This window comes from Panthera tigris, chromosome D4 (assembly GCF_018350195.1).
Source record: "Panthera tigris isolate Pti1 chromosome D4, P.tigris_Pti1_mat1.1, whole genome shotgun sequence".
Lineage (NCBI taxonomy): Eukaryota > Metazoa > Chordata > Mammalia > Carnivora > Felidae > Panthera > Panthera tigris.
The window spans coordinates 73,037,199-73,063,197 of NC_056672.1; the positions used below are offsets into that span (position 1 = coordinate 73,037,199).

The window sequence follows — 25,999 nt, forward strand, 5'->3', positions numbered from 1 at the left end:
GGTTGCAGGCTCTGGAGGAGGCAGAAGACAGAATTTGAATCTCCTTTCCGGAGGTCTCCTGCAGCATCTGACTTAACCTCTCCGAGCTTTAGTGTTCCCATCTGGAAAATGGTAACAGCTGTGCCTTTCCTTCCTACCTGTGTCATAAGGTTATTAGAATTAAATGGGAGGACTTTTGTCAAAGCAAATGAACAAATAGTAGCAGAAGAGATTTTAGTTCATACAAAGATTATATTAATTCAGGAACAAGGAGGTAAGGCAAGATGTTGATTTTTTTTGATAATTTTTTTTAATGTTGGGGTGCCTGGGTGGTTCAGCCGGTTGAGTGTCTGACTTCAGCTCAGGTCATGATTTCGCAGCTCACAAGTTTGAGCCCCGTAATGTTTATTTATTTTTGAGAGAGAGAGAGAGAGCAAGGGAGGGGCAGGGAGAGAGGGACACAGAATCCAAAGCAGACTGCAGGCTCTGAGCTGTCAGCACAGAGCCCAACGTGGGGCTCGAACTCGTGAGCTGTGAGATCATGATCTGAGCCAAAGTCGGAGGCTTAACTGACAGAGCCACCCAGGTGCCCCAAGATGAGGGTTTTAAAGAGTCCAGGAGGACCTGGGTTTCTGGTTGGATTTGAGGATCCTCATGTTTGAATGCAGTTGTCCGGGCCCAGTGCTGTGCCATCAGGAGGTCCTGCCTCTGAGTGAGTCATGTGAGGATGCCTTCAGGGCTGTTTACAGCCTTGACCATGGGTCCTGGTATTAGAGGGCACAGTGTGCAAGAGCATCGAAAGCAATGAGGTAGATCACATGGGGGATTAAGAGAGACTGTTCATATGCAGGCCGCCAGGCAGGCAATGAGGTCCCTGATATGGACGGATTTCCACAGCTGGGAATTTAGCTTCCCTGGAGGGAGCTGGTTCTGTGCTCTCTCTCTCATCCAGACCTTGAAAGGAACCTTGGGAGGAAAGGCCTTCCCAAAATGTTTGCCCATCTAAGACAGCCAACCCCTGGCCCCAGGCTAGGCCTGGCTTTAGGTCTTCCATGCCTCAGAAGGCTTCTGGATTCTCTAGCATTATGGGGCTTTCAGCTTCAGGCTCTCAGAGCCAGACACCCAGCTTCCCTGAGCTCTACTGTTGGGACAGGTCATATGGTCACCATCCCAGGTAGAGAAACAGGACTTTCTAAAAGGAGATTATCCACAGGGGAGGGGAGAGGAAGTGGTTCTTGTGGATGTCAGGAAAATGGAGAGAGTCACAGTTTCTACCTTGCAAGTTGTTGGAAGAAGGACCAAGACCCCACTGGTGAAGTGCTTCGCACTGTGCGAAGCATGGCGTGTGACGGGGATGTCTCAAGCTTAGGATGCTGGTAGCTCTGTCACTGTGAGGGGAGGCTTTCCTGCACTTTTGTGGGAAGGGACCGCCATCCTGGAGCTTAGGGCAGAGCAGGGTTATACAAAAAGCTACCAGTGAGCTCTGCAGCTGCTGTGAGACTGGCCGATAGAGCTCTTCTGAAAGCTTTGCAGGCTGGCTGCCTCTGGGCTCAGTCTGCAAGGGGGAGCATTTCTGCCAGCCTCCTAGCTGGGGATGGAGCTCTCAACAGGTGGTTCTCCAAGGCTTTGGGTCTTTGTTCTGCTGCTCACTGGCCGTAAGACCTCCCGAAGGCCTTAGCCACCCCGAGCCTTTGTTTTTCCCTTCCTTGAATTGGGAGTAACCGTCCAAGCCCTCTCTACCTCTTCATGGAATTGTCAAGATCAAAATGAGAGCATGGATGGGGAAAGTGCTCTTTAAAATTGATGATGAGGTAAAACGAATTGTTATTTAGGCAGAATTCCAGGTTCAGAACAGAAACCGAGGAGGAAGTTTGGCTCGGGGAGATGAAGGGATTTGCTGAAGCCCAAACAGCTAGGTAGAGGCAGGGCCAGCTTTGTGGAGATGCAGCGTTTCCAAGCTGGAAAGGACCATGGTCCCTGCCTCGCCGCTCACCCGACAGGGGAGCCTCACGAGACAGGTCGGCTCCCGCCCCCAGCTGGCTTCCGTGCGGGGAATCTTGGGGTCTTTCTTTGCTGGGCGTGTCCTTCCCCTGCAGTGGGTTGGGGGTTCTGAGAAGTGGAAGGAATCTGTTGTTAAGTGGTAGGATTGCCTCACCGCATCCTCCCGGTTCCCCGAAGCCGAGGGGCGGCACTTTGTTCCCTTTCTCCTCTGATGCCTTTAGGAAGATCAGCTTCTGAGCACTTTGGGGCAGGAGAGGCAGGGCTGGCTCCCCCAGGAACACTTAGCACAGGAGCCGGCCCCGCCCTGAAGGGTGACATCCCTGAGGGTTGGGTGGGGTAGCAGAACAGAGAAGAACCCCCAGCGCTATTAGATGTTGCTGGTACCCACCCCAGCTCAGAGCCCTTGCATGTGCTGTTCCTTCTCTCTGGAACGATTTCTCCCGAGCACTTGCCTTGCTGGCCCTTCGGAGAGGCCTTCTCTGACCACCAGGCTCAAATAGGATCTCTCCCTTTTGGCCTTTTCACAACTGATAATGTTATTTAATTGTTTATTGGCTTATTATCTCTGCCACAACCTGAGGGCCAAAGCTCATTCTCTCTTATTTGTTTCTTCACCCCCAGGACCTAGTATAGTCCCTGAAAATTAGCAGGTGCTCAACAAATATTTATTAGATAAATGAAGTACGGGCAATAACAACAGTAGCTGCTGTTTGTTGAGGTCTCCGACCGCTCTCATTACTTACCCGCTCACTATCTCTGAGAGGGAGGGATGTTACCACTCCCATTCTATAGACTTTCCTGGGGCAGACAGCCAGGAAGTGGCAAAGCTGGGATTCAACCAGGTCTGTCCAACTGCAAAACGGGGGAGGACCGCCTAGAAACACTGTTGTTTTCCTCTGTTCCAAGCCATCCAGCTCCTGCTCTTAGCTCCCTGTCTGAGCTCATATAATCGCAGCGCTGTGGGGTTATAATCAAATTCCAGTGGAGTCAGAAAGAGCCTGCCGTCCTCGGACCAGCATGTCCTAGAGTGGATGATGGCCCTGGGCTTGCTGGACCGCCCCACGTGCTGACTCCCCAGGGGCCGACTCCCTGGGTCTTAGCAGCGCCCTGGCGCTGGTGCCAAGGCTGGCCCGGGTTTGACCTCATCCCGGAAGTGCCTCCAGGAGCCAGAGCTCACCGAGGCCGTTACTTGCCAAGTTCTGCGCCAGGCCAAGGTGGAAAAGGCCCTCCCGGAAGGACTTTCTGGTCTAGTTGGGGAGACGAGCCTGCACTTAACAAGGTCAGATAGCAAAGCGAGATGTAAACGACAGCAGTGCCGGTGCCCAAGTCTGTTGGCGTGCTGCAGAGCTGAGTCGTCATCGATCACACCCAGCTCATGTGTCAGGCGCTGGTGGGGCTGTAGGAGGCCACATGACCGTGCCTGCAAAGACTTTCTAAAGGGACCCGAGTTTCTGTTTGCATTCTGTTGGTGTGTCTGTCCAACTGCCCATCTGATCTCGGCCTTGTGATCAGAGAGTGTGCTGAGGTGGGAGGAGGGGAGGTTCTGCGAGCTGGAGGAGGGGTCCTGGCTCCACAGAGCATCAGAGGGCTGGAGACCTTGGCCCTCTGGGTTCCCCACGTGCTCCCCCAGCTGCTGCCTTGTGCTGCCTGTCCCCGGGGGTGACCTCACCATTGCTGCCCTGTGGCTCTCCACAGGCCTCCACTGTGTTGGGAACCAGCGCCTCCCACCCTTCCCCCAACCCGCGGGCACACCGCTCGCTCGCCAGCTGGCCCCCAAACCGGCTTCCTTGCTCCTCTGGCTGCCTCGATGTCACTGGGGATTGGTGTGCATTTGTGGCTTTTAGCGGGCATTCCCCTCCCTGCTTCAGCCTCGCCCTCTGGGGCCCAGGGATGGGCTTGGGCCTGGGAGCCCCCTGAACCAGGGAGCAGCCCTGACCATCCTTTTCTCTATTTTCCCTGACGTCAGAAGGCAGAGTGCTTATTCACTTTGGAAGCGCACTCACAGGAGCAGAAGAAGCGAGTGTGCTGGTGCCTGTCGGAGAACATCGCTAAGCAGCAACAGCTGGCGGCCTCGCCCCCGGAGAGCAAGGTAAGGGCCTTGCCAGTGGCCACAGCCCTGGCTGCCCGGCTTCCCCTCCGCCAGCCTGGACCCTCAAGCCTCCGAATTGAGCTTGGGACCAGCTCCAGCTTAGGACTTGGATCTGAGCAACAAGCTGTTGGCAAGGAGGCCCGTGCTTGAAGGTCTCTCCCCTTTGGCGTTTCACTGGGTCTGTTGAGTGGATTTCGATTTCACTGGGTCTGTTGAGTGGGTTTCACACTGCTCAGGTAGAGTGACAGAGCCTAATGGAGCATGGCCATCACCTCTCAGCTCTGTCCGATTGTTTGCCTGTGGCAAGGTCTAATTTGGATTGGCCTGCGACTGCTGCCTGGCATGTGGCCCCCCTTTGCTATTGGATAGGTCGTGCCCAGGGGCAGCAAGCTGGTGCTTAACACTGGCCAAGGGGAGGCATTGCTGGGAGGAGATGTCTGCGACAGAAACTGTTCTAATTCGATGCAGGCCACAGCCAAGTGGAACCGAGTGGAGTTTGCTGGGGACTGGGGGCCGGCCAGCTGGAGCATCACGGAAGGTCAGAGCCTCCCAGCTGAGGCTGACCTGGGATAGGCACCCGTCAGCTGGTCCCGTGCCCCTATTAGAGGGGATGGGATGGGACCCGGACTATAGCTGTCCCCTTTGTCAGCCGGATGCCAGCCACAAGGCACGGTTGTATTTCCCATTTGAGGCCCACGGGTGGCTTCTCTTAGGTGGAAGTGTTGGAAATTTGGGGATTTGGTTTAGCTGGCTGTGAAAGGATCTGAGTTGTTGGTCTGTTGGCTCAGGGGGAGAGGGTGAATGACAGTGAGCGCCAGCTGGGAAACTCGCTGATCTCCTTTCTTCTCCCCGCTGCTTCCAGCAAGCATACGGCGGGGGCTGCGGGGACAGGCCTGCTGAGGGCAGAAGGTTCCTGGGCAGCCTCGTCTGGAACGGCAGTGGTGCACGGCCACTCCCCAGCTCTTCCCTAAGGAAGGGAATAAGAGTCTGAGAATTCTGTAATCCCAGACTTGAAAGTTATCTTGTTTTACGCTAGCCAGGGGCAGGAGTAACTCTGATGAGGGAGGATAGTGGGAAGAGCGGGGGCTTCGAGTCACACTCTACTGCTGGCTGGTGCTGTGACCTTGGGCAAGTCGCTCTACTACCCAGTGCTTTGGCGTCCCCGTCTGGGGACAACAGTTCCTCCTCCGAAGGGTTGCTGGGAGGATGAAATGAGATGGTGCATATGCAGTCCTTGGCACAGTGCCCGGTATGCAGTAGGTGCTCAATCAATCATAGTTGATGGGTTGCGCACTGCCCCCACCTCTGTCCCAGCTGCTTCCTGCTACCGTCCCGCTGTCAGGTTCTTCTACTAAACAGAGACCTGTCTCTGAGGCTGTAGGCTGCCGGCTTGGTCACGGTCAGAAACCAGGCCACTCTCTTCACCGGGGTGGTCCCTGGGATGTCCATGGCTGAACTCACGCCCCCAGCTTTCTTATATTTGGCGCTTAGCTCTTTATGGTCCGGGGGAAAGAGTGCTTTCTGCTTTAACTTCAGAGTTTGCAGGCTCTGGAGTATGTTGGCAATAATCTTCTCAGGGCCTTGGGAGGTCTCTCTGTCTTCGGTTGGGAGGAAAGTTTGAGCGACTGAAGATAGTCTGAGTTTCTTTTCTTTCTTTCCTTCCTTTTTTTTTTTTTTTTTTTTTTGAAGTTTATTTATTTATTTTGAGAGAGAGAGAGAGAGTACCCAAGCGGGGGAAGAGGCAGAGAGAGAGAGGGAGAGAGAGAATCGCAATCACCGTCAGCGCAGGGCCCGATGAGAGGCCTGAACCCGCGAACCGTGAGAGCACGACCTGAGCTGAAGTCAGACGCTTAACCGACTGAGCCACCGAGGCACCCTAGTCTGAGTTTCTGAGACGGGCTCTGGTCCCTGTAGGCTGCGGATTTGGCTAGCTGACGCTGGAAGGGCCTCAGGGTTTGGGGCCTGGCTTCAGGGCCATGCCAGGACATACAGGAACCCTGGGCTGGCAACAGTTAGACACTTCTTCAAATCAAAACTCTTGAAGTGTGTGTTTAATGGAGAAGCTGTGTGTTGGGTGGAGAAGCATAAAGGAGGGCTTGACCACCGAGACAACCTCAGAGTTGCCTCCTTGCTGAAAATGGGGCCCTGCCCCAGCCCTTGCACACCCCACTGGCTCACTCCTTAGAAGGGAGTTATGTAAACATCTTTTGTTAGGTGAGCCCCTTGGGGTCTCAAGCACAAGCTCCCTCACCCCCCACCCCCAGCATATACACTTAAAGAGCCTTAGCAACTTATTTCTTCTCGTCTCTTACAAAAAGCTCCCTGAGAGAAGTTCCGGTAAATATGATTTTCTCATCCCGTAGAGTGGCCTGGTGGCCATCCAGCTGGCCCAGCAGCTATCCACCAGTGCTCAGCTCTACCAGGTCCTGGCAGCCTCAGAGGTGACCACGGATGTCTTTGCCAAGGGCTGGTCCACAGCCTTTCTGCTAAGGTTGCTGACCTCCAGGGAGACCGAAAAGGGAAGGCCAAGCAAGCAGCGCTCAGGCCCCAGCTTCTTGCTTTTCAGGCAGAAAGAGTCCCACTTGATCAATTTGTCCTGACTGAGTAGCATGCCTTTTTTTTTAAAAAAACACCTTTTCTTTGTTCTTTCTGGGAATGCTCCACCTTCTGCTATACAAGGGAAACTGCTGGCCAGGCTGCTCCCTGCCCTAACTCAGATGCCTCTCCGGGGGAAGAGGGGTTTGCAAGACAGCTCCCCAAAGTCTCATGTTGTCCCTTCTCAACCCTGTTCAACAGTGTTTGCTGGCACTTTGGATTGAGGGACTCTTCAAACATCTCAAGGAACACAAAGTTCTTCCCAGATTTGTGAAACATAAATGGGATGCCCTGAATGTGAAATGCTTGTTGGGAAAGGTAGAGGGACCGGGAAGAAGGTGGATGCAAAGGACAACATAGATGCAGGTGCCGCCACCTGCTCTGTGACCTTTGGCAGCTTCTTCCTCAGTGGTCCCTCATGTATTGGTCAGATGGGTCTTTCTAGCTCTTGGAGCTTTGTGATTATCATGAAAGCTTACCATGGAAGATGATCCTGGAGGGCCTGGGGTCATCCAGTCTCCACTAGGGAACCAGACCCTGCGGATTTCCACATGACTTGACTGCCTGTCAACTCTGCTGCCTTTAGGGCCCAGAGCTTTTCTTTCCCCTCTTGGGGGTGCGGCGGTCACAGGCTTTCTGTGCTGTGTCTGAGGTGCCTGTGGGTTGCAGCTGGTGGGGAAGGGAGGATCCGGCTGTGGCAGCGTGGACACAATGAGGCAGTCAGTGTCCAGCCTCCACCCCTTCTCTGGGGGCCCCCTTGCCTTTCTCCGGCTCACTTTGAGCTGACCGTGGTGGGGAGGAGGCTCCGGGTCGGGTCGGCCTGTATGAGCTCTCCCTCTCTCTGTAGAAATGAATGACCCAGCTTCCTTCTGCTCACCACACCCTTCTTTCTTATCAGAACCTGCCACTTGCTTCTTTATCTGTTTCTGGAGGGAACCTACCTTTCTTCTGCCTGGGATACCTTTTACTAGACTCCCTGCCACAGGGAGTGCTATGATGCTTCTAATCTAGAATAACTCACAGGTGGTCCTGCCTGTGGCCACTGAGGTTCTGAGACAGTAGGGAGAGACCACTGCATATTATTTTGGTTATTCAATCAAATATACATGATAAATGCCAGCTCTGTGCCAGATGCTAGGTCAGGTCCTTTGGGGTCACAGAGATGGATGAGACCTGTCCTATGGAACTCTCCTTTAATGGGGCAGAGGTGACTGGGAGTGGCAGTCCACTTATTAAAGGTGGTGCCTGATGGGACCTAAGAGCGGTCCGGTGGGGTCACGGCTGCACATCGATTGTTTGCTCGGTGAACCTCCACTGAGCCCCCACCACATGCACAGCACTGGCCCGGGCGACGGGAAGCCTCCGAGGAGAGTGGGCTCCCGACAGCCATCAGGTATGAGAGGAGTGCGATGCAGTACCCGCTCTGTTCTCAGGGTGCTCCCTGACTCGATGGTGCGAATGCGCGGACGGATCTGCCATACTCTTTCCCTGTGAGATCGCAGTCCGGTGGTGGAGACAGATATGCCAACGGATTGCTCAATAATAATATGGCAGGCGATATGGGAAACGTAAACTCTTACCACTCTGTGACCTCAGGGGAGGCACCGAGCCTTGCTGAGACTCAGTTTTTTCATCAGGAAAGTGGACGGATTAACAGGGTTCTCGTGAGGATTAACTCATGCAATGTGCACACAAGAAGAACTCTGTGAACTAGCTGCTATTATCATTATTTTAAAGCTCTGTCTGTATAGGAAGATTCATCTAGTGGCCTTGCTTATTGAAGCTGAATGCTGCTGCTCTGCGCTCATGCGATGATCGCTCCGTGCCACTTCCTGGTAACCACCTGCTGTATTCCAGGGCCCAGGCAGGGAAACTGAGGCCTCCTGGGTCTGCTCTGGCTGTGAGACTTCTCCCAGATGTGACGCCGAAGTGCATGCCACCTTGTCGTTTCCACTGGTCAGCTAGAGGCGGGGCCCCGGAGATGCCAGGGTCTGTCTGGGCACCTTAGAAAGGAACAGGGGCAGGTCCTGGAGTCAGGCAGCCCTGGCCAGAGTAGACAGCGAGCTAATTCCAGTTCTGTCTGGTTCCACAGAAACTCCACCCTTATGGCTCTCTCCAGCAGGAGATGGGGCCTGCCAACTCAACCAATGCTACCCAGGATAGAAGCTTTACCTCATCAGGACAGACTCTGATTGGCTGAGCAAACCCAAGGGCGGGACTCTGCTTCTGGCAACTTAACCCTTTCTTGGGCATCCCCTACCACACAGTAACCTCACCTCAACTGGACCCAAAACGGAGGACCAAGATGGTGGGCCTCGGGTTATCTGAAGGGAGTGGCCCCACAGGTGTGTGTGGACTGGCATCAGAAGGACCACAGTGGTATGAGAGGCCCTGTGGGTACATGTACACTGGCATCAGAAGATCCCAAAAGGAGAAGACTCAAACCTTTTCCCTACAAGGAAGAAGGAGAAGAAATAGCATCTGGGCTTCCTGCGGTTCCAGTGCCTGCCGTGGGGGCAACAGGAGAGAGGTTGGCAGAGGTCAGCCCTGATGGAGAACAATCTCATCGTCCTCCACTGCCAGAAGATATCTCCACTCATTCATTTATTTTGCATCTGTACTCATTCATTCATTTCTTAATTCAGCGGATATTTTGGGGACATCTACTTTATGCCAAGCTCTGGGCTAGGAGCTGAGGGTTCTGTGGAGAATGAGGTGGACATAGTCTCTGCTTCTGTCAAGATTTCAGTCCTGGTAGGGGAGCGAGCATTAAATAGATCAACACCAACACATACACACATGCACACACGTGATTACAAACTGATCATCTACGAAGAAAAAGATTCCTTTAAGAGAAAATATTATTTAGGTTGCTGTGTGTGTGGGGTTGTTGGTGGGGGGCAGTGAATATATCATAACTTTTAGGTTGAGACCTACAGGCCAGAAAGGGGTTAGCCAGTCAGACTTTGGAAAGAGTGTTCCAGCAAATGGAAAAGCCTGTGGAGAGGAGAGATGGGAAGGAGGTTGGTGTGCTGGGGCCAACAGAGGCCAGGCCAGTGTGGCTAGAGCTGAGTGAAGAGGCGGACCAGATGAGTGAGGGCCAGATTGTGTAGGGCCATGGTGGTTAATGTTTTACGGATTTCATTCTAGATACAGTGGGAAGCCGCTGAAGGCTTTGAGAAAGGGAGTCAGTCTCAGGGACATTTCTAGAAGATCAGAGGGCCCAAGGAGGCATCCAAGTGGGTAGGAAGAGATGAGTTAGGGGGTCCCTTCAGTTTTCCAGGGGCTTGGTGGCCTATCCTAGGTAGGACCTAGGACCCTTCTGAGGGGCAATGGTTGCCTGTCCTAGGTAGTGGTTGGGGAGGTAGGTATGTGAATTTCCAGACCCTTGGATATGGTGGAGGCTCTGGGATAAGAAGAGAGAATTCCCTGCCCCCCACCTCCCCTTGTTCTCCTCTACTGTGTCTTGCTCTCTCAGTGACCTACTAGGACCTACTAAGGGACAGTGATTAGAGCCCTGCCGGCTCACTGCCTGGAGCCCAGGGTTGGACAGCTCTCATACCATTCTCTAACTGTCAAGACCTAGAGGGAGGGAAGCCCAAGGTCACAGGTCTGAGTGACATAGCTCGTACACAAAAGGTGTGTATAGGACCATAGTCACTTGCATAGAAAAAGGGGGTCAAAGAGGCTAGAGAGATGGCTCAGACCAGAGAAGCCCCTGGACCTTGGATGGTCTCTGCATTGTGTCCTAGAAGACCATCTCAGTGTCTTTAGAGAGGGCTCTTATGCCTGGTGAGGTTGCTCAGCTGCTGTGGCCACTTGAACTCCAAGAAGCATGGCCCAGAAGAGACTATGTCCATCACCTTCCATTTAGGCAAGATCAGACATCCCCTGAACAGGGGATGGGATGTATCTGCCAGCGACCAGGCTGATGCCCCCACCCCGCAGGGGAATAGGCTGGGGCTGCACTGGGGCAACTGATATACAGCATCTGTCAGCCAGGACTCAGCCCGCAGGGTTAATTCTGAGAGGCGGAGCGGCTGCGTCTGCACAGACAGCAAGCTGCACTTTGATTTCATTTGATTCCCTTATAAAATGACATTAAGGGGAATGTGAGGCCCAGGAGAATCGCCTGTCTGGGAAGGCAGCGACCTTGACTCTCCCAGACCTGGTGACCTACCTCTATCCACCAGACAGGTGCAGAGGACAGGAACTCTGGCCATTCTCTGAAATGGAGAATGAGAACATAACACCGAGCCCTGGGGACAGGGCTTTCCTCCCATCCGGTCCTGACAAGCTGCTGACTTGGGGTCCTAGGCCTAGCCACTTCCAGGGGGAGCAGACGTCAGCTCCGGGAGGGCCTGGGCCAGTCTTCCCGGTGACTGTGGTGAGCCCCAGCGCCACTGCTGCTCTGCCTCTCAAATCGATAAGACAATTCATTTGGCTTCATGGGCTGGAGAAGATGAAACATGACCGGGTGGCCACTGCTCTTCGGCATCCGGGTCCGTCCCAGCCATCCAGGATGATGAACATGCTATCGAAAGTGCATCTGAGAGTCATAATCACGGGAAGCATGGCTGGGCCCCGCCCTCCACATAAATCATGCTGAGAAGCCTACACAATGGCCTCTTTCCTGATGGTCCAATTGTCTTCGTTTGGTGTCTGGGGCTTGGGAGCCGGGAGGATGGGAGCACAACCATTTATTGTTGAAAAGGCCATCTGTGAGATTTGAATACAAAGTGATCCCTTAAGTTTCCTTCACACCCTCTGGTCCCGTTTTTGTGTTTGCTTATGTCTCAGGCACTGGGTCTTTTGAAACTCTGTCTCTCCTGTAAACAGCCATGCCCAGTCTCTGCTGGCCTGGCCTTTTGACCCTTTGGGAGCTGGAACCTATTGGAAATCATGATGACATTTATTTATGGACGTCTTGTAAAAAAAATTCTTTCTTTAAAATATTTTTCATAAATTTTGCCACCAAAGCCCTCATTTCTTACACACGGCACCTAGTGAAGGCAGAGGGAATTTGTGGGAGGGTTCCGTACAGGGACAGCAGGGGCTTCTGAGATAGCGACTGGGGTCCCCAGGCATTATCTCCCCAGGCCACCAGCAGCCTCGCTGTATAGATGAAAGGGACCAAGACTCGGAGAAGTTAAATGATATATCCAAGATCACACAGCTAGTAAGAGGCTGAGCTAGTCTTCAAACCAAAGCCTTTCAGCCCTAACCCATTGCTGTTCCCAGATGCAAAGTTCTACTTTTTAGGGATGGAAGTAGAGAAATCAATCATCTCCTTCTGGAAGAGGCAGGAGGGTGATAGCCTTCATGTAGAAGCCATGGCCCTTTAAGCTCTGGAGGAGATGCTTTAGGACGAATGAATGAGACGTCTCCTCCATATCGCAGAGAACAAGCTTCCAAAGTTTGTGTGTCTGAGGGGTGGCCCAGAAAAGATCAGGAGCTTCATGCCAGATTTGATATGAAAAGCGGGGTGGAGCTCCTTAAGACGGGATCACAGGGGCACCGGCACGGTCGGCTGATGCCCCTTCCCCTTTTGAATCTGGTGTTTAAGAGGATCAGCAGACACAGTATTGGGTACCCAGCAGTGAAGGAACTGTGGCCAAAGGCAGAAAGGGACAGCTTCAGGTTCAGGACCTGGTATGGTTGAACATGAGTCTTGGAAGCAGGCCTTTGACTCAAGCCTCGCTGAGGGTGGGAAGAGTCCGCTCTGGGTTGTGGGCCCAGATTTTGCTAATTGACTGGTTCCAAGTCTCAACCAAAAGTACCTGGGAATCAATTGGACTGGATTTCAGATATCCCCTCAGAAAGCACAGTCTTTTCCCTGAAAAGCTCAACTGTTTTCCCATCTCTCCAGCTTTCCTCTCTCTGCTGCTTGAGGCCCATTTGGCTACGGACAGACCACCTGCTTCACTGTCTTGCTTTTTGCCTTGGCTATGGCGCTATTCTTGTTTTCGCTCTTAATGAAGACAGCATGACCTTACCTTCCATCCTCTCTTGACCTTATCTTCCCTTAAGCCTTTCTCTGAGCAGAGCCACCATCCTGCAATTGTTTCCTTATCCTTGGTTTAAGGGTAGAATAATAACACTAGGTGATTCGGGGAGCAGTTATACGGTGATCTATGTTGTCCCTCTAATCCTCACTACGGCCTCATGAGGTTCATCGTCCCCGTTACACATCTACTCTCGTTAGACCCAACTGGTAGATAAAGACGCCGAGTCTTAGAGAAGTTAAGAAACTTGCCCAAGGACACAGAGCTAGGGTGGCCAGATCGGTACATGGCAGCCCAGCTCCAGAGCACCTGCTTTTGATTGTTCTGTGCTACTGCTTCCCGGCAATCACAGACCATCCAAGCTGCGTCCAGACCATTTGGGAAGCTGTCGTCAGAGTAAAGCCTAGGTCTCGGCGTGGACCTCAAGTCTCTTCCTGGGTGCACTGTACTCCTGCTTTGTGGTTGCAGCCCAGCCACGCTGCATTATTTCCCCTTCTAACTCCTGGTGTACATTCACATTTAGGCTGTTTCTTCCACCCAAGGTTGCCTGCCCTGCTCTGCTCTCCCTGTCGGACACAATCCTCAGCCTTTAAGGTTTGGCCACTCTCCTGAGACACCTTTCTCAGGCGTGCATCAGAAGTCATGGCTTCCTTCTCTGTGCTCCCATGGTATCTTGTTCCTCCTTAGCACAGTGTGTTAAGCAGATATGTCTCATCTGCAAGACTGAGCTCCTTGGGAGCCAGTGGAGGTCATAATCTTATTTATTTCTTCTTCTGTGACTGCCCCATCCTTAGTACATGCTCAGTAGATGTTGTAGAGTTGAATTGGGTCATATGATTCAAGCCTCTCATATTCTAGAATTTAAATGAGGAAACTGAGGCTCAAAAAAAAAAGGAAGTGACCTGGCCACGGTCATGGGACAAGTTAGTGGCCAAGTCAGGGTTAGAAGTCAGGTCTCCTGACTCTCTTGTCTCAAAGCTTTCTCTGTTGTACCTCCAATTTGTGAGACCATAGCCTGGATCCCCACTTAGCTTATTAAGCAATCTGGCCAGGTTCATTTCAGGGTCATAGATACTACCGTATTCCATGCTGACTCCTGGCATGCTTGGAGGCGAAGGAGAACTGACCAGAACTGCTTTCACAGTTCTCTTCCCCCGGTGTGTGGGGCTCTCTTCTCCCTGAGCCCCTTTCCCTCAGAGAAAACTGGAGCAGGATTCTGAAGGTCTTGGTTCGAATCCTGATTTTGCTGGTAACTCACTGTGTGGCTTTGTGCAAATTGCTTTATCTCTCTGATCATCTGTTTTCTTTACTAAGAAAAATGAGGGAGTTGAATGTAGGTGATCTTCAGGAGTCATCTTCAAAGCCTCAGGACTTTAATAGCACATTAAAGGAAGAAAGAAAAGACATTTTGGTCTTCACATTGAAACAAGGGTGTATGCGCATGGATATGTACAAATGCTGTACATGGCTGATATTCATCACGTACTCGTGACACATAGGTATACTTGTGGATTTTATGTGGGAAGGGTCCTCATCACCGGTACCCACATTATAAACACACCCCTGCCTCCTCCCCACCCAGAGATGCCTCCTTCAAGGCTGGCCCCTGGGAAGCCAGTTACAAGGAGCTCTCCAACCCAGAGTCTTCCCCTCTTCCTTCTTCCTTTCTATGCACTGCACTCTTTTGTTTGGACTTCACATATATATGTATGCACGTCTGTTGTTTAACTTTCCCAACTACTGAGTTTATGGCCTAAGCTAACTTTCAAGTGAAATTTGCAGTAATCAATATGCAGTGCCTTTCATTTCTCATGTGGTCAGATTCTCCTTTGGACTCTTCCCCAGAAGTCACCATTGACTTGTTTCGTTGACTTTACTGTGCATCTTCTTTTACTCAAACCCTGCTGCAGGTAAACTTTCTACGACAGTATCTTTGAAATGTCCGTGGTTTTCTGTTATGGTGTTCTGTTGGTCCTTGTGGAAGAACATTAAGGGTTCAGTGGGCTAGCCTAGGAAGCTGACCACCATTTATAACACTGATATCGGGGGAAAATGCATTCTGAGACCCTAATCAACTCTCAGATGGACTTTGGGAACACGACTCGGCACATATCCCAAAGCAGATGAATGTAGCGTTTATTTTATGAACCACTAGAATTTTGATAGAACCATAGACCCTGGGAACATGGAACTGAAAATCATCCCTCCTCTTACACCAAGATCAACTGATTAATAAGCTGATTTATAGAAACCAAGACCAAGTTGGGGCGCCTGGGTGGCTCAGTCTGTTGAGCGTCTGACTTCAGTTCAGGTCATGATCTCACTGTTTGTGGGCTCGAGCCCTGCATTGGGCTCTGTGCTGACCATTCAGAGCCTAGAGCCTGCTTCAGATTCTGTGCTTCCCTCTCTCTGCCCATCCCCCACTCATGCTCTGTTTCTCTCTCTCAAAAATAAACATTAAAAAAAAGAAGAAGAAAAAGAAATCAAGACCAAGAGAGGGGTAAGAACTTGGCCAAGGGCCCAGCAGTTGGTCTAGAGTTCTAAGTAGGATGCAAACCCCTAGCTTCTAGCCCAGTGCTCCTCTTTAATGACTTTTGAAGACTCGGCCAGGTTGATGGCAGGGAGGGGCACAGATTGTCCTAGAGATGCTCCCCTTGTCTCACTCAGCTGTGTTGTCATTAGGAAAAGTAAGTCACCACTTCGGGCTGTAATGGAAATAGTGAGAAAGAAATGGTCCAGCTCATGGTCCAGGGGAAGAGGCTGTCTAGTCAGCTGGCGGGTCTATAAATTCCGGGTGTGTTCTTGCTGCAGTGGAATGAATGGGGCCGCTGTTTTACCTGGAGCTCTGGGCATGGCAGGGCTGGTGGAGATGCTCCCTGTGGTCTGTTCTAAAAATAGTGGTGGGAATGTAGCTGAGGGGAAGAGGAGGGGGCTCCTTTGGGAGCTGGGTGGGGTGCCTCACCCCCTTCCTCTTCCTGCCGGGCCCTATGTGAGGAAGGGCCAGAGATTCAGAGGACTTAGATCTGGGAGGGTCCTGGAGCCGTCAGCCTTCACACCCCGTCCTGTAGGCCTAGAGAGGGGACAGGACTGGCCAGAATCGTCGAGCCCAGGGAGAAGGTCCCAGCCGGCAGACTCTTTTCCTCCTGCTGCTTTAGCAGGGCAGCTGCAGGCCTTGTGAGGTTTTCTCTTACTGCCTCTGGGCGTGCACAGGGCCTGGGAACTCCTGGGGCCGGATGTGGTTGGGCTTCCTGAAAGTCGCCCAGCAGGCGAGGAGTACCGGCTAGTCTGCCCCAAGCCCTGACCTCTGCCAGCTGGCCTTCCCTTTGCTGGTGTCCCCACCCTTGCTAACTTGTTCTTCTGTTGCCCCCTGGACTGTCTGCAGGGATGGTGGACAAGGGCCTATAGGACAGAGGGCCTACCAGCTCAGGACCTTTCTCTGCCATTCCTCAGGAGCAAGCAGACCTAGCCGAGGTAGAGGCAGGGACCTGCATTCCAACCCCAGCACTGCTTCTCATTCGCTGTGCAATTACTGGGGATCAACTCGCATCTGCCAAATGAGATGCTGATGGGATTCTTGTGAGGATTAGAGGGATGGTCCCTGCAAAGTGCCTGGCATGTAGTAGGTACTCAGTAATGGTAGCTGCCATTGCCAGATCAAGTGTGAACACACGCTTGACTTTCTGCAACCTCCTTTCTTAGGGCTTCTTCCGATGGAGGCATGGCAGATGGTTTTTTGGTTTTTTTTTTTGTTGTTGTTGTTATTTTTGTTGTTGTTTTTAAATGCAGTTGACTTTTTTTGTGTTGTTACAAAACTGATTCATGTTTATTATGAAGAAAACATTTAATACAGTCGAACCAGGAGAAGGAAATGAAGTTCACTCTTAATTCCAACACCCAGAGATAATCACTGTTAACATTTTGGGGTGTATCCTGTCAGGCATTTGTTTCTACACACATATATCTACTTTGCAAACTGGGATTACTGATGCACACAACTTTCTAACTTGTTTTTTTTTTTTTTCCATTTGGCAACGTAGTGTATCCATGTTTCCATGTCAATAAATATTCTTCTACAACATCATCTTTAGTGCCTGGGGAGTATGTTATTGAGTAGGTGAAATATTTTTGTTTAAATAATCTCCAGTCATTCAACATTTAGGTTGTTTCCAATTTTTCATTGGTACAAAAACCTGAGATAAAAATCCTTATAGGTATTTCTTGGTATCCCCAGCATCATCTAGTATGTGCATGTTTGGCCTTCCACGAATGTTTGTTGAATGAATGAATATTTTGTTCGAATAAATTCCAGGTAGCAGAATTTCTAAGCCAAAGGGTATGTATTTATAAAAAAAAGATTCTTGATACTTATTGCCAAAAGACTCCCTGGAATGGTTGTACTGATTTATGATCAGTATCTTATTTTTATTTTTTAAACTTTATTTATTTACTAGGAAGGAAGGGGCAGAGACAGAATCCCACGCAGGCTCCACACTCTGTGCAAAGCCCGATGCAGGGCTCGATCTCAAGACCATGAGACCATGAGTTGAAATCTAGAGTCAGATGCTTAACTGACTGAGCCACCCGGGTGCCCCTATGATCAGTACTTTTTTTTTTTTTTTTTTTAGTGATCAGTACAATTTATTTTATTTTGAGAGAGAGGGAGAGAGAGAGAGAGAGAGAGAGAGAGAGAGGGAGAGGAAGGGAGGGGCAGAGAGAGGGAGAGAGAGAATCCCAGGCAGGCTCTTTCTGTCAGCAAAGAACTGACGGGGGTGGGCAGTGGTAGGGGCTTGATCCCAGGAACCGTGAGATCCTGACCTGAGCCGAAATCAAGAGTTGGTCACTTAACCGACTGAGCCACCCATGCTCCCTTTTGGTCAGAACTTTACATTGACTGGTGTATCCTGCTTTGCCCAAGACTTTCCCTTTTTAGCACAGAAAATCCTGCTTGCTGAGAAACCCTTTAGTCCCAAGTAAACTGGGAGTCTGGGTGAGAGAATGCCCATTTCCCCACAGCCTCACCAACAATGCATTGTTACATTTTTAAGGAGGATAATTTCTTTGATTACTGGAGATGTTGAATATTTATTTATATGCCTTTTAGTCATTTATGTTGTCTCTTTTGTGAGTCGCTTGTTCAAGTATTTTTGCACATTTTTTTTAACTGGGCTGTTTATAGTTTATTAGTTGACAACAGCTCTTTATATAATAAGGATTTTTTGTGTTTTATTTTTTTATTCTTTAAAATAATATTTTAGATGGTTTTGGATTGATAGTAGTCAGTCATGTCTATAAATTGTTTTCATAGCAGATTTTTGAGATCTTATCCCTATATCTTAGAATTCATTCATTTAAAGTGTATAATTCAATGTTTTTTTTTTTTCTGGTGTATTCACAGACATGTACAATGATCGCCACAATCAATATGAGAATATTTTCATTATCTCCAAAAGAAATCATACCCTTTAGCTGTCATCCCTCATCTACCCCAGCCCAAGGCAGCTACTAAGACACTTTCTGTGGGCTTGCCTATTGTGGACAGTTCATATAAATGGAATCCTGTAATATTTGGTCTTTTGTGACCAGCTTCTTTCATTTAGCATCATGTTGTCAGGGTTCATCCATATTGGAGCAGGTGCTACTGCTTCATTTCTATGACTGAAGCCTATTTCATGGATGGATGGAGCCATGGATATACCACATTTTATTTGTCTGGTCATCCATTGATGAACACTGGAGCTGTTTCTACCTTTTTTGCTATTATGAATAATGCTGCCATAAACGCTTGTGTGCAAGTTTTTGTGTGGACACATGTATTCATTTCTCTTGAATATATATATACCTAGCAGTGGGATCCCTGGATCACATGGCAACTTTAACTTTTTGAGGACTTGTTAGACTGTTTTCCAAAGGGGCTGAATGATTTTGTATCCCCACTGCTAGTGTGCGAGCGAGCGTTCCAGTTTCTCTATAGCCTCTCTAGCAACACTTGCTATTTTCCCATTTTAAAAACTATAGCCATCCTGGTGGGTTTGAAGTAGTATCTCACTGTGGTTTTGAATTGCATTTTTCTGATGACTAATATATCTATAAATTTTTTAAAATATTTTTTTTTGGTGGGGGGGGGCACCTGGGTGGCTCAGTTGGTTAAGCATCTGACTTTGGCTCAGGTCATGATTTCGTGGTTCGTGAGTTCGAGCCCTGCATCGGGCTCTGTGCTGATGCCTCAGAGCCTGGAGCCTGCTTCAGATTCTGTGTCTCCCTCTCTCTCTGGCCCTTCCCCTCTCAAGCTCTGTCTCTTTCTCTCTCTCTCTCTCTCTCTCAAAAATAAACATTAAAAAATTAAAAAAAAATATATATATACATTTGCCTTTGATGTTGTGGTCTTCACCACAGGATTATATAATCTTCACTCTTTCCCCCCTTGAACGGTATGGTTTTATTTTTCAAGTTTTACCTCCCTCCTCATTTCCTCATTAATGTGTCTATTCCTACAGCAGGTTGAGACTTAATTACTATAGCTTCATGATAAGTGTCACTTGTGTTACAAGACTGCCCTCCCATTATTCTGCAGAACTTCCTCTGAAATTCTACACCCTGACTCTAGTCTGCCAGGGGTTTTACCCTTACCTTTTCCATAAATGTATTTCAATATCAGCCATGACACCAGATCTGGAATAGTTTGTCCTCACCTCCGACTGCCCATAGTGAATGTGTTAGATAGCACATACTTCTCTTTGCTTTCCTCTGTGCCTCCTAGGGATTGTTGAAATCGTCTGGAACTTTACTTTCTGTTACTCTTTTTTTTTTTTTTTTCTGATTTTTACCATTTTGAAACATCAGTCCTGTTATTAAGAGTCATTTATTTAGGGGCACCTGGGTGGCTCAGTCAGTTAAGCGTCTGACCTTGGCTCAGGTCATCATCTCAAGGCTTGTGAGTTCGAGCCCCACATCGGGCTCTGTGCTGACAGCTCGGAGCCTGGAGCCTGCTTGGGAGTCTATGTCTCCCTCTCTCTCTGCCCCTTCCCCACTCGCATTTTGTCTCTCTCTCTCAAAAATAAATAAACATAAAAAAAGAGTCATTTATTTAAATTGCACTTAACTCCTCAATTATGTTATCAGCAGTTAAGTGTATACATGTTTCTGGTTTCGCTCCTCCCCCATTTCTCAGGTACCCACCATCTCGCTGACTCCTTGATTCTCATTCTTTTTTTTTTTTTTTTTTTTTTTTCTAGAGGGCTCTCCCAAGTAATTTTTCCAGAAGGGGTCTGTGGGTGGCATTCTTTCTTAGTCTTTGTAAGTCTGAAAATATTTGCCTTCACATTTGAGTCATCCCTTTCCTAAGTAGAGAGAATCCGACTAGAGTCCTTCTTCTCCAGAAACCTGAGAGTGATGCTCTGTCATCCTAGCCTTTAGTGTTGTAAGAAGCGCAAGCACTCAGCTGATTCTCTAAGATTTCTTCATGGAAACTAGCAGGATTTCTCTTTCCAATCTTGGGAATTTAGAAATGTCACCAGATTTTTTCTAGCTGTTTGCTGTCTATTGGTAGTTTTTCCTGGAAGGCTTTCAGCTGGTATTAGTTCAGGCAAACAGGTGAATGGTGGTGGCATTCTCCATACCAGGAGCGGTCGAGAGGGAACAGTTTGGGTGACAGGAGCGTGCATCCCGACTGCAGGTGTGGGTACTGTGATGGAGGCCTAGTTCGTGGGTTCTCGTGGAAACAAGAACATTTAGAGCAAGGCTTCTTCAACCACCTGTGGGGACGAGCCTCATACTTTTATAAAACTCACACCACATGTGATTCTTCATGCCGGTTTGATAACACCTGGACCAGCCTTGTAGCCTATTCAGTAGGCCCAGTCCACTGGTCTTGCGTTTGGGTATCATGGCCCTGTGAAATTGCTACAGAAGTTTCCAAACGCTTGATTTTGCTGCTTACCGAATTGCAAACCAGTAACAAGAAGTTGCACATCAGTCCCATTCTGTGGACCACACTCTGAGTAGCACTGACCTAGTCAAACCCCAGTGCTCATTTTGGGAACAGGGAAGCTGAGGCCCAGAGAGGGGATTGGCCTTGCCCTGGAGCTCAGAGAAGACAGCAGCAAAGTCAGCATTTCAGTCTGGTATTTCCTCTGCCGACCCTCTTTTGCAGTGGCCTGGGCCTAAGCCCAGCAGTCCAAGCAGCGAGCAGACTCAAGAGGCACTGTGTCTAGCAGCCAAGGTCACGGGGCTGGCCTCCACATATCTGAGTTGGTGGCTCTGTGCTGAAGGCTTCCCAGGAATTTGGTAGTCCGGACCTGGCCTGACCCTGGAGCTCACACAGCGCAGTGGGTTAGGGATCGCTCCCCAAAGCCTGAAGTCTCCCACCAGCATGAGGCTGGTTGGACTGCAGTCAGGAAGGGAGATGGCCTAGGCCCTCAGCCACCTGTGTCCCTGCAGCTGCCTAAGGTCAGGCTGACACTGCTGAGGTGACAGAGATGTGTGCCCAGGTTGGAGGCAGAAGCCAGCCAGGGACAGTCTCGGGGACGGCTCTGCGGGTGGACATTTGGTCTCCTGGCTTTTACTGCGTGCGGGTTTCTCCTTGTGGTTGGGGCATCTAGCTCCTGTGAGCAGATTGGGAATTGGCCTTGCTGTCTGAAGTTGCTGAGGAAGAGGAGGATGGCAGGAGGAGGAAAGAGCCTGGGGAACGTGACTTGGGAGCAGAGCGCACAGGTTCAGAGCCCAGGCCGTGGGGCCATATGGCCTGTTTTGCCACTGTTTTTGCCATGTCACCTTTCTGTGCCTTAGTTTCCTCATGTGTAAGATGAACCTGTTGCTCAGTAGATGGTAATGACTATCACCTATTAGTCCATGCCAGGCACCATGTCAGGGCTTACTTGTCCATTAGACCCTCTGCAGATATTTTCACATTTAACTTTACTCTTAAAAAATTTTTTTTAATGTTTATTTATTTTTGAGACAGAGAGAGAGACAGAGTGTGCACAGGGGATGGGTAGAGAGAGTGGGAGACAGAATCTGAAGCAGGCTCCAGGCTTTGCGCTGTCAGCACAGAGCCCAACATGGGGCTCGAACCCACGAACTATGAGATGGTGACCTGAGCTGAAGTTGGATGCTTAACCGACTGAGCCACCCAGGCGCCCCCATTTAACTTTACTCTTTACATCGGCCCTCTCAAGGTGAACTCGGTCATTTTCAGAGCGTAGCCACAACAACGACAACACAACAACGACGTTGTTACTTCCTTGTTGTTACACACTTACTGTGTGCGGGCCACTCTGTGTGCACCAGCTCGTTTGGTCCTCCACAGGGCCCAGTGAGGCAGACTGTAATAGCCCCATTTTACAGACGAGGAAACAGAGACTCAGAGACATTAAAATGACTTGCCCAAGATAAGTCACACTCAGATATTTTTTCTGGACTCCAAAGCCTGTGCTCTTTCTAAAACCCACTGACCGAACTCATTCCTTTAGTGAGAGAGCCTGGAGGCACCTGGGATTGGCCACTGAAAGTGGGGGAGCAGAGCTGAGCCCACTGGATACCCCTCTCTAGCCTCATTTTAGAGATGGAAGGCTGAGGCCAGTAAGGGGGAGGGATCTCACCTAGGTTCTGCAGACTATAGGCCAGAAACCCCATGCATTTGAACTTGAGGATGCCTGCTCTGTCCTGTCCCACCTCACCGCTGGCAGTACGGACCCCAAGAACAAGGCTAGTGCCACCAGGAAGAGCCAGGTACATGCATGTAGCAAGTGGTAGGAGAGCGTGCCCCCTGGCATTAGGGTCACAGAGACCAGGACAAGGCAGGACAGTCCCTGCCTGCAGCGTCAGCACCAGCATCAGCGATGTTCATCCTCCAGGTCAGATCTCGGGAGCAGGCTGCTTCCCTGTCTGCCTGCGTCCACCATTCTGAGAACAGGCTCCAGCACATGTAGGGATTCAGTGGTTACTGAAATAACAAATAAATGGGTCTTAGCTGACTCTTCTGTGGGGAGGGCCATTCCAAATGGAATCTGTAGACCTCTAAACTAGGGATGGGCCCTCTCTCTCTGACCCTCCCCCATTCATGCTCTGTCTCTCTCTGTCTGAAAAATAAATAAACGTTAAAAAAAAAATTAAAAAAAATAAAAAATAAAAAAAAGGGCGCCTGGGTGGCTCAGTCGGTTAGGCCTCCTACTTCAGCTCAGGTCATGATCTCACAGTCCGTGAGTTCAAGCCCTGTGTCGGGCTCTGTGCTGACTGCTCAGAGCCTGGAGCCTGTTTTGGATTCTGTGTCTCCCTCTCTCTCTGACCCTCCCCCATTCATGCTCTGCCTCTCTCTGTCTCAAAAATAAATAAACGTTAAAATAAATAAATAAGTAAGTAAGTAAGTAAGTAAGTAAGTAAATAAATAAATAAACTAGGGATGGGAGACCCAATGAGTAAAAGCCCAGAAATTCCTGAGTTAGCAGATTTAAAGCTTGGGCTGGGGTGGGTGTGTACAGATAATTCTACAGTTTCCTAAGGCAGCTCAGGCTCATCATGCTCTTTTATAGTACACTGGGGCAGAGGCAGGGCTCTGTAGAAGGTGGGGCCAGCATACCCCAGCCCAGGCTTTCACTGCCCCGACACCCGAGCACAGGTCTGGCTCCTTCCTGTTCTGGGAAGAATGAACGCCCGAGCAGCTGCTGGTGGAGGCTGGGGTGGTCTTAGTCCGTCATATGCTCTGGAATTCCTGGGACCACACCTCTCCCCGGCTTGTGCCTGGTTTCTGCCATAGCCGCATCACCCTTCTTCCCAACCCGGAACAAAAATCTCAGTGGACTTTGGATCAGAAGCCAGGACAGGGAAGCTTATTAAATAGCCTTTGGCAAGTACCCTCCTTTCCTTGAGGAGGGCATTGCCAACACTTGGCCTCCTTAAGTAGAGTCTGCAGGAGAAAGGAAGGGGGTGGGTTTCCATTTGTGCAGGGCTCATGATGAGGTCTTGGGGACACAACCCCACGCACGTTGCAGTGGAGGCAATAAGGGAAACCGGTGGATACCTGGCCGCGGTGCGGCCCCGGGGAATGGCCTGTCCAGGTTGCCTGGGCTGCTGAATCTCCCTGGGGGCCTCTCTGGAGCCTTGGGCTTTGGCTGGGGCTGCTGCTCCCCGCCCCCGAAATGGGAGGTGCATACACACAGGTTTCCTGCTGACCCTCCCTGGTCCTAGCCCTGGAAGCTCCTGCCAACTTGTCCGAACAGTGAGAAGTTTGCCTGCATGATTGGGCCGTATGGCCGGCCAGCTTCTCAGGATAGTTGGAGGGCTTGTCTGTTGCAAGGGCTGCCCTGCGCAGTGGACTGTGCTTGACCCCTGGCTCTGCACTTACTAGTATGTGACCTTGAGAATGTTTCATAATCTCTCTGCCTCTGTTTACTCAATTGTAAAATGGGGCCATTAGACATCATCTCTGATAGGGCTGTGAAGGTTTAATGAGTCAATAATTGGCAAGTGCTTTGAACAGTGCTGACACATAGTAAGTGTCAAATCAATGTTTGTTAAATAAAATATGTAGATCCATAAATGGGGCCCAGGCCCTGAGTGCCCAGATGCCGATCCTGGTGGGACTTTGGGCCACCTAGATCTTGCCGTTCCTTAGACCCCAGTTCCTCCTGTGCTGAACAGCACCATCATTTATGTAGATCTGAGAGGCATTGGGGTGCAGTGGAAGGAGCACTGGACTGAGAGTTAATTCCTGGTCCCAGCCCTGCCACTCACTTTCTCTGTTTCCTTGGAAAAGTCACTTTCCCTCTCTGGGCCTTAGTTTCACTGTCTGTAAATGGGGAATAACAGTGAGAAATCTGCGAGGGCCTTTCTGGCTTAGATAGCCTGAGTGTCCATGACTCCTTCTCCTGCCCCAGACTCTACACTGGGAGGCCCACCTGCTTCTCTGATTTGTGTCTGGAGCTCTGGAGAGGCAGAGAGCAGTGGCTGTGTGGGCTCCCCTAGGCAAGAAGTGCTCTCCTCCCCTGCTCTGGCAGGCTCCTGGGTGTCAGGGCGCTGAACTGCTGGGTCTTTTCCTCATTATCCTTGTGGTCCAGAGCATCGATGAACGCATTCTGGATCTGTTCTGGACCCCGTTTCCTCGGCTGGCAGAGCTGTTCTGCCCATGATGGCACAGTGTCTAATTACAAACTCACTAGTCTGGCTGTGTGGCTGACGTCTGTCTCCCTCAGGAACTTTGTGAGTACAGGGCCCCGGTCTGTCCGTTCTCTACTGCATCCCGAGGGCCCAGCACAGAGCCCGGCAGGTAGTTGGTGCTCCAGAACAGTTTGTTGATTGAGAGGTGAAGACCCAGGTGAGACCTGGGGACTCCTCTCATGTTAGAGAACCCTGTATTCAGGCTCTCCACCCTAAGCAATCTTATCTCAGCACCAGAAATTCCACCCTGGGCACTAGTCAGCCCCACTGGAACTGCACTCTTTTGGACTCACCTTCTTAGTTTCCTAGAATGAGGTGGGCCCTACTCCCCAGGAGCCTACAGGATGATAGTCTTCCAATCTGGAAGGTACTTGGGCCCTGCAAGGGCTGCCTTGGCTCTGCCCCCGGGGACAAGACAAAGTATTGGTTGGAGTCTGTAAGTGACTTGTTCAGATGAGGGCTGTTCCAAGTGGGTCCTGATATAGGATGTTTTCTTACACCCACATGCATGCGTATGTTCGTATGTGTGAGATAAGGCAGGAATGGAGTCAGAGACAGAGGCAGGGAGATGGGCATAGATAGACTTTCAGAGCCATTGAGACTAACACAGGAAGAGTAAGAGGGAGAGGATAGCACTTCAGCCCAGGGCCACCAAGGCGGGGTGAGGTGAGAAAGGAACACAGGGGCTCCTTCTGCCTGTCAGTTTTTCCGTGTGACGTCCCAGGGTGCCTGCCTGTCCGGCAGTAAAGCATTTTCAGGTTGGGGCTGCTGTGGGATGGGCACCCCCAGCCTTGGCCCCACGCGTAACCCAGAGCGCGATTGCTGACATCAGACAACCAACTGCAGTGGCCATTGCCACGACATCAGACAGCTCAGTGCTGGCAAAGCAGCCTCCTGCAGTGGTGAACTCTGCAAGGGCCATAGGAGCGGGTAGCCTGGACTTGGCCCGACTGGTGTTCAATCCTGGCTGGACAGCCAGCTAGCTGCTCTGAGTCTATTCGGGCGCTGTCTGCTGTCATTTTGGACCTTAGATTCTTTGTCCATTGAGTAGGGCAGTAATAGCCCCTGCCTCACAAGGTGCTGTGAGAATTAAATGAGTTCACGTTTTGGGAATAATGCCTGGCATGGGATCATTGAATGCTCTCTGAATCCCACAGGTGGGCAGGTCAAGGGTTGTCAG

The 25,999-nt window shown here is 50.4% G+C and overlaps 1 protein-coding gene across 9 annotated transcripts in view; it reads left to right on the forward strand.

The window, feature by feature from the left end:
- The window catches only part of RGS3 (regulator of G protein signaling 3), a 139,712-nt gene that overhangs the window by 79,964 nt on the left and 33,749 nt on the right, over positions 1–25,999 (forward strand). For 7 of the 9 annotated variants that reach the window (XM_042964886.1, XM_042964888.1, XM_042964887.1 and 4 more), the window contains one exon: positions 3,947–4,069. In XM_042964886.1, the coding sequence (XP_042820820.1) occupies positions 3,947–4,069 (123 nt within the window). Of the gene's footprint in view, positions 1–3,946; positions 4,070–8,756; positions 14,994–25,999 lie in introns of those variants that run through there. The other 2 variants (XM_042964891.1, XM_042964895.1) reach the window with 1 other exon arrangement.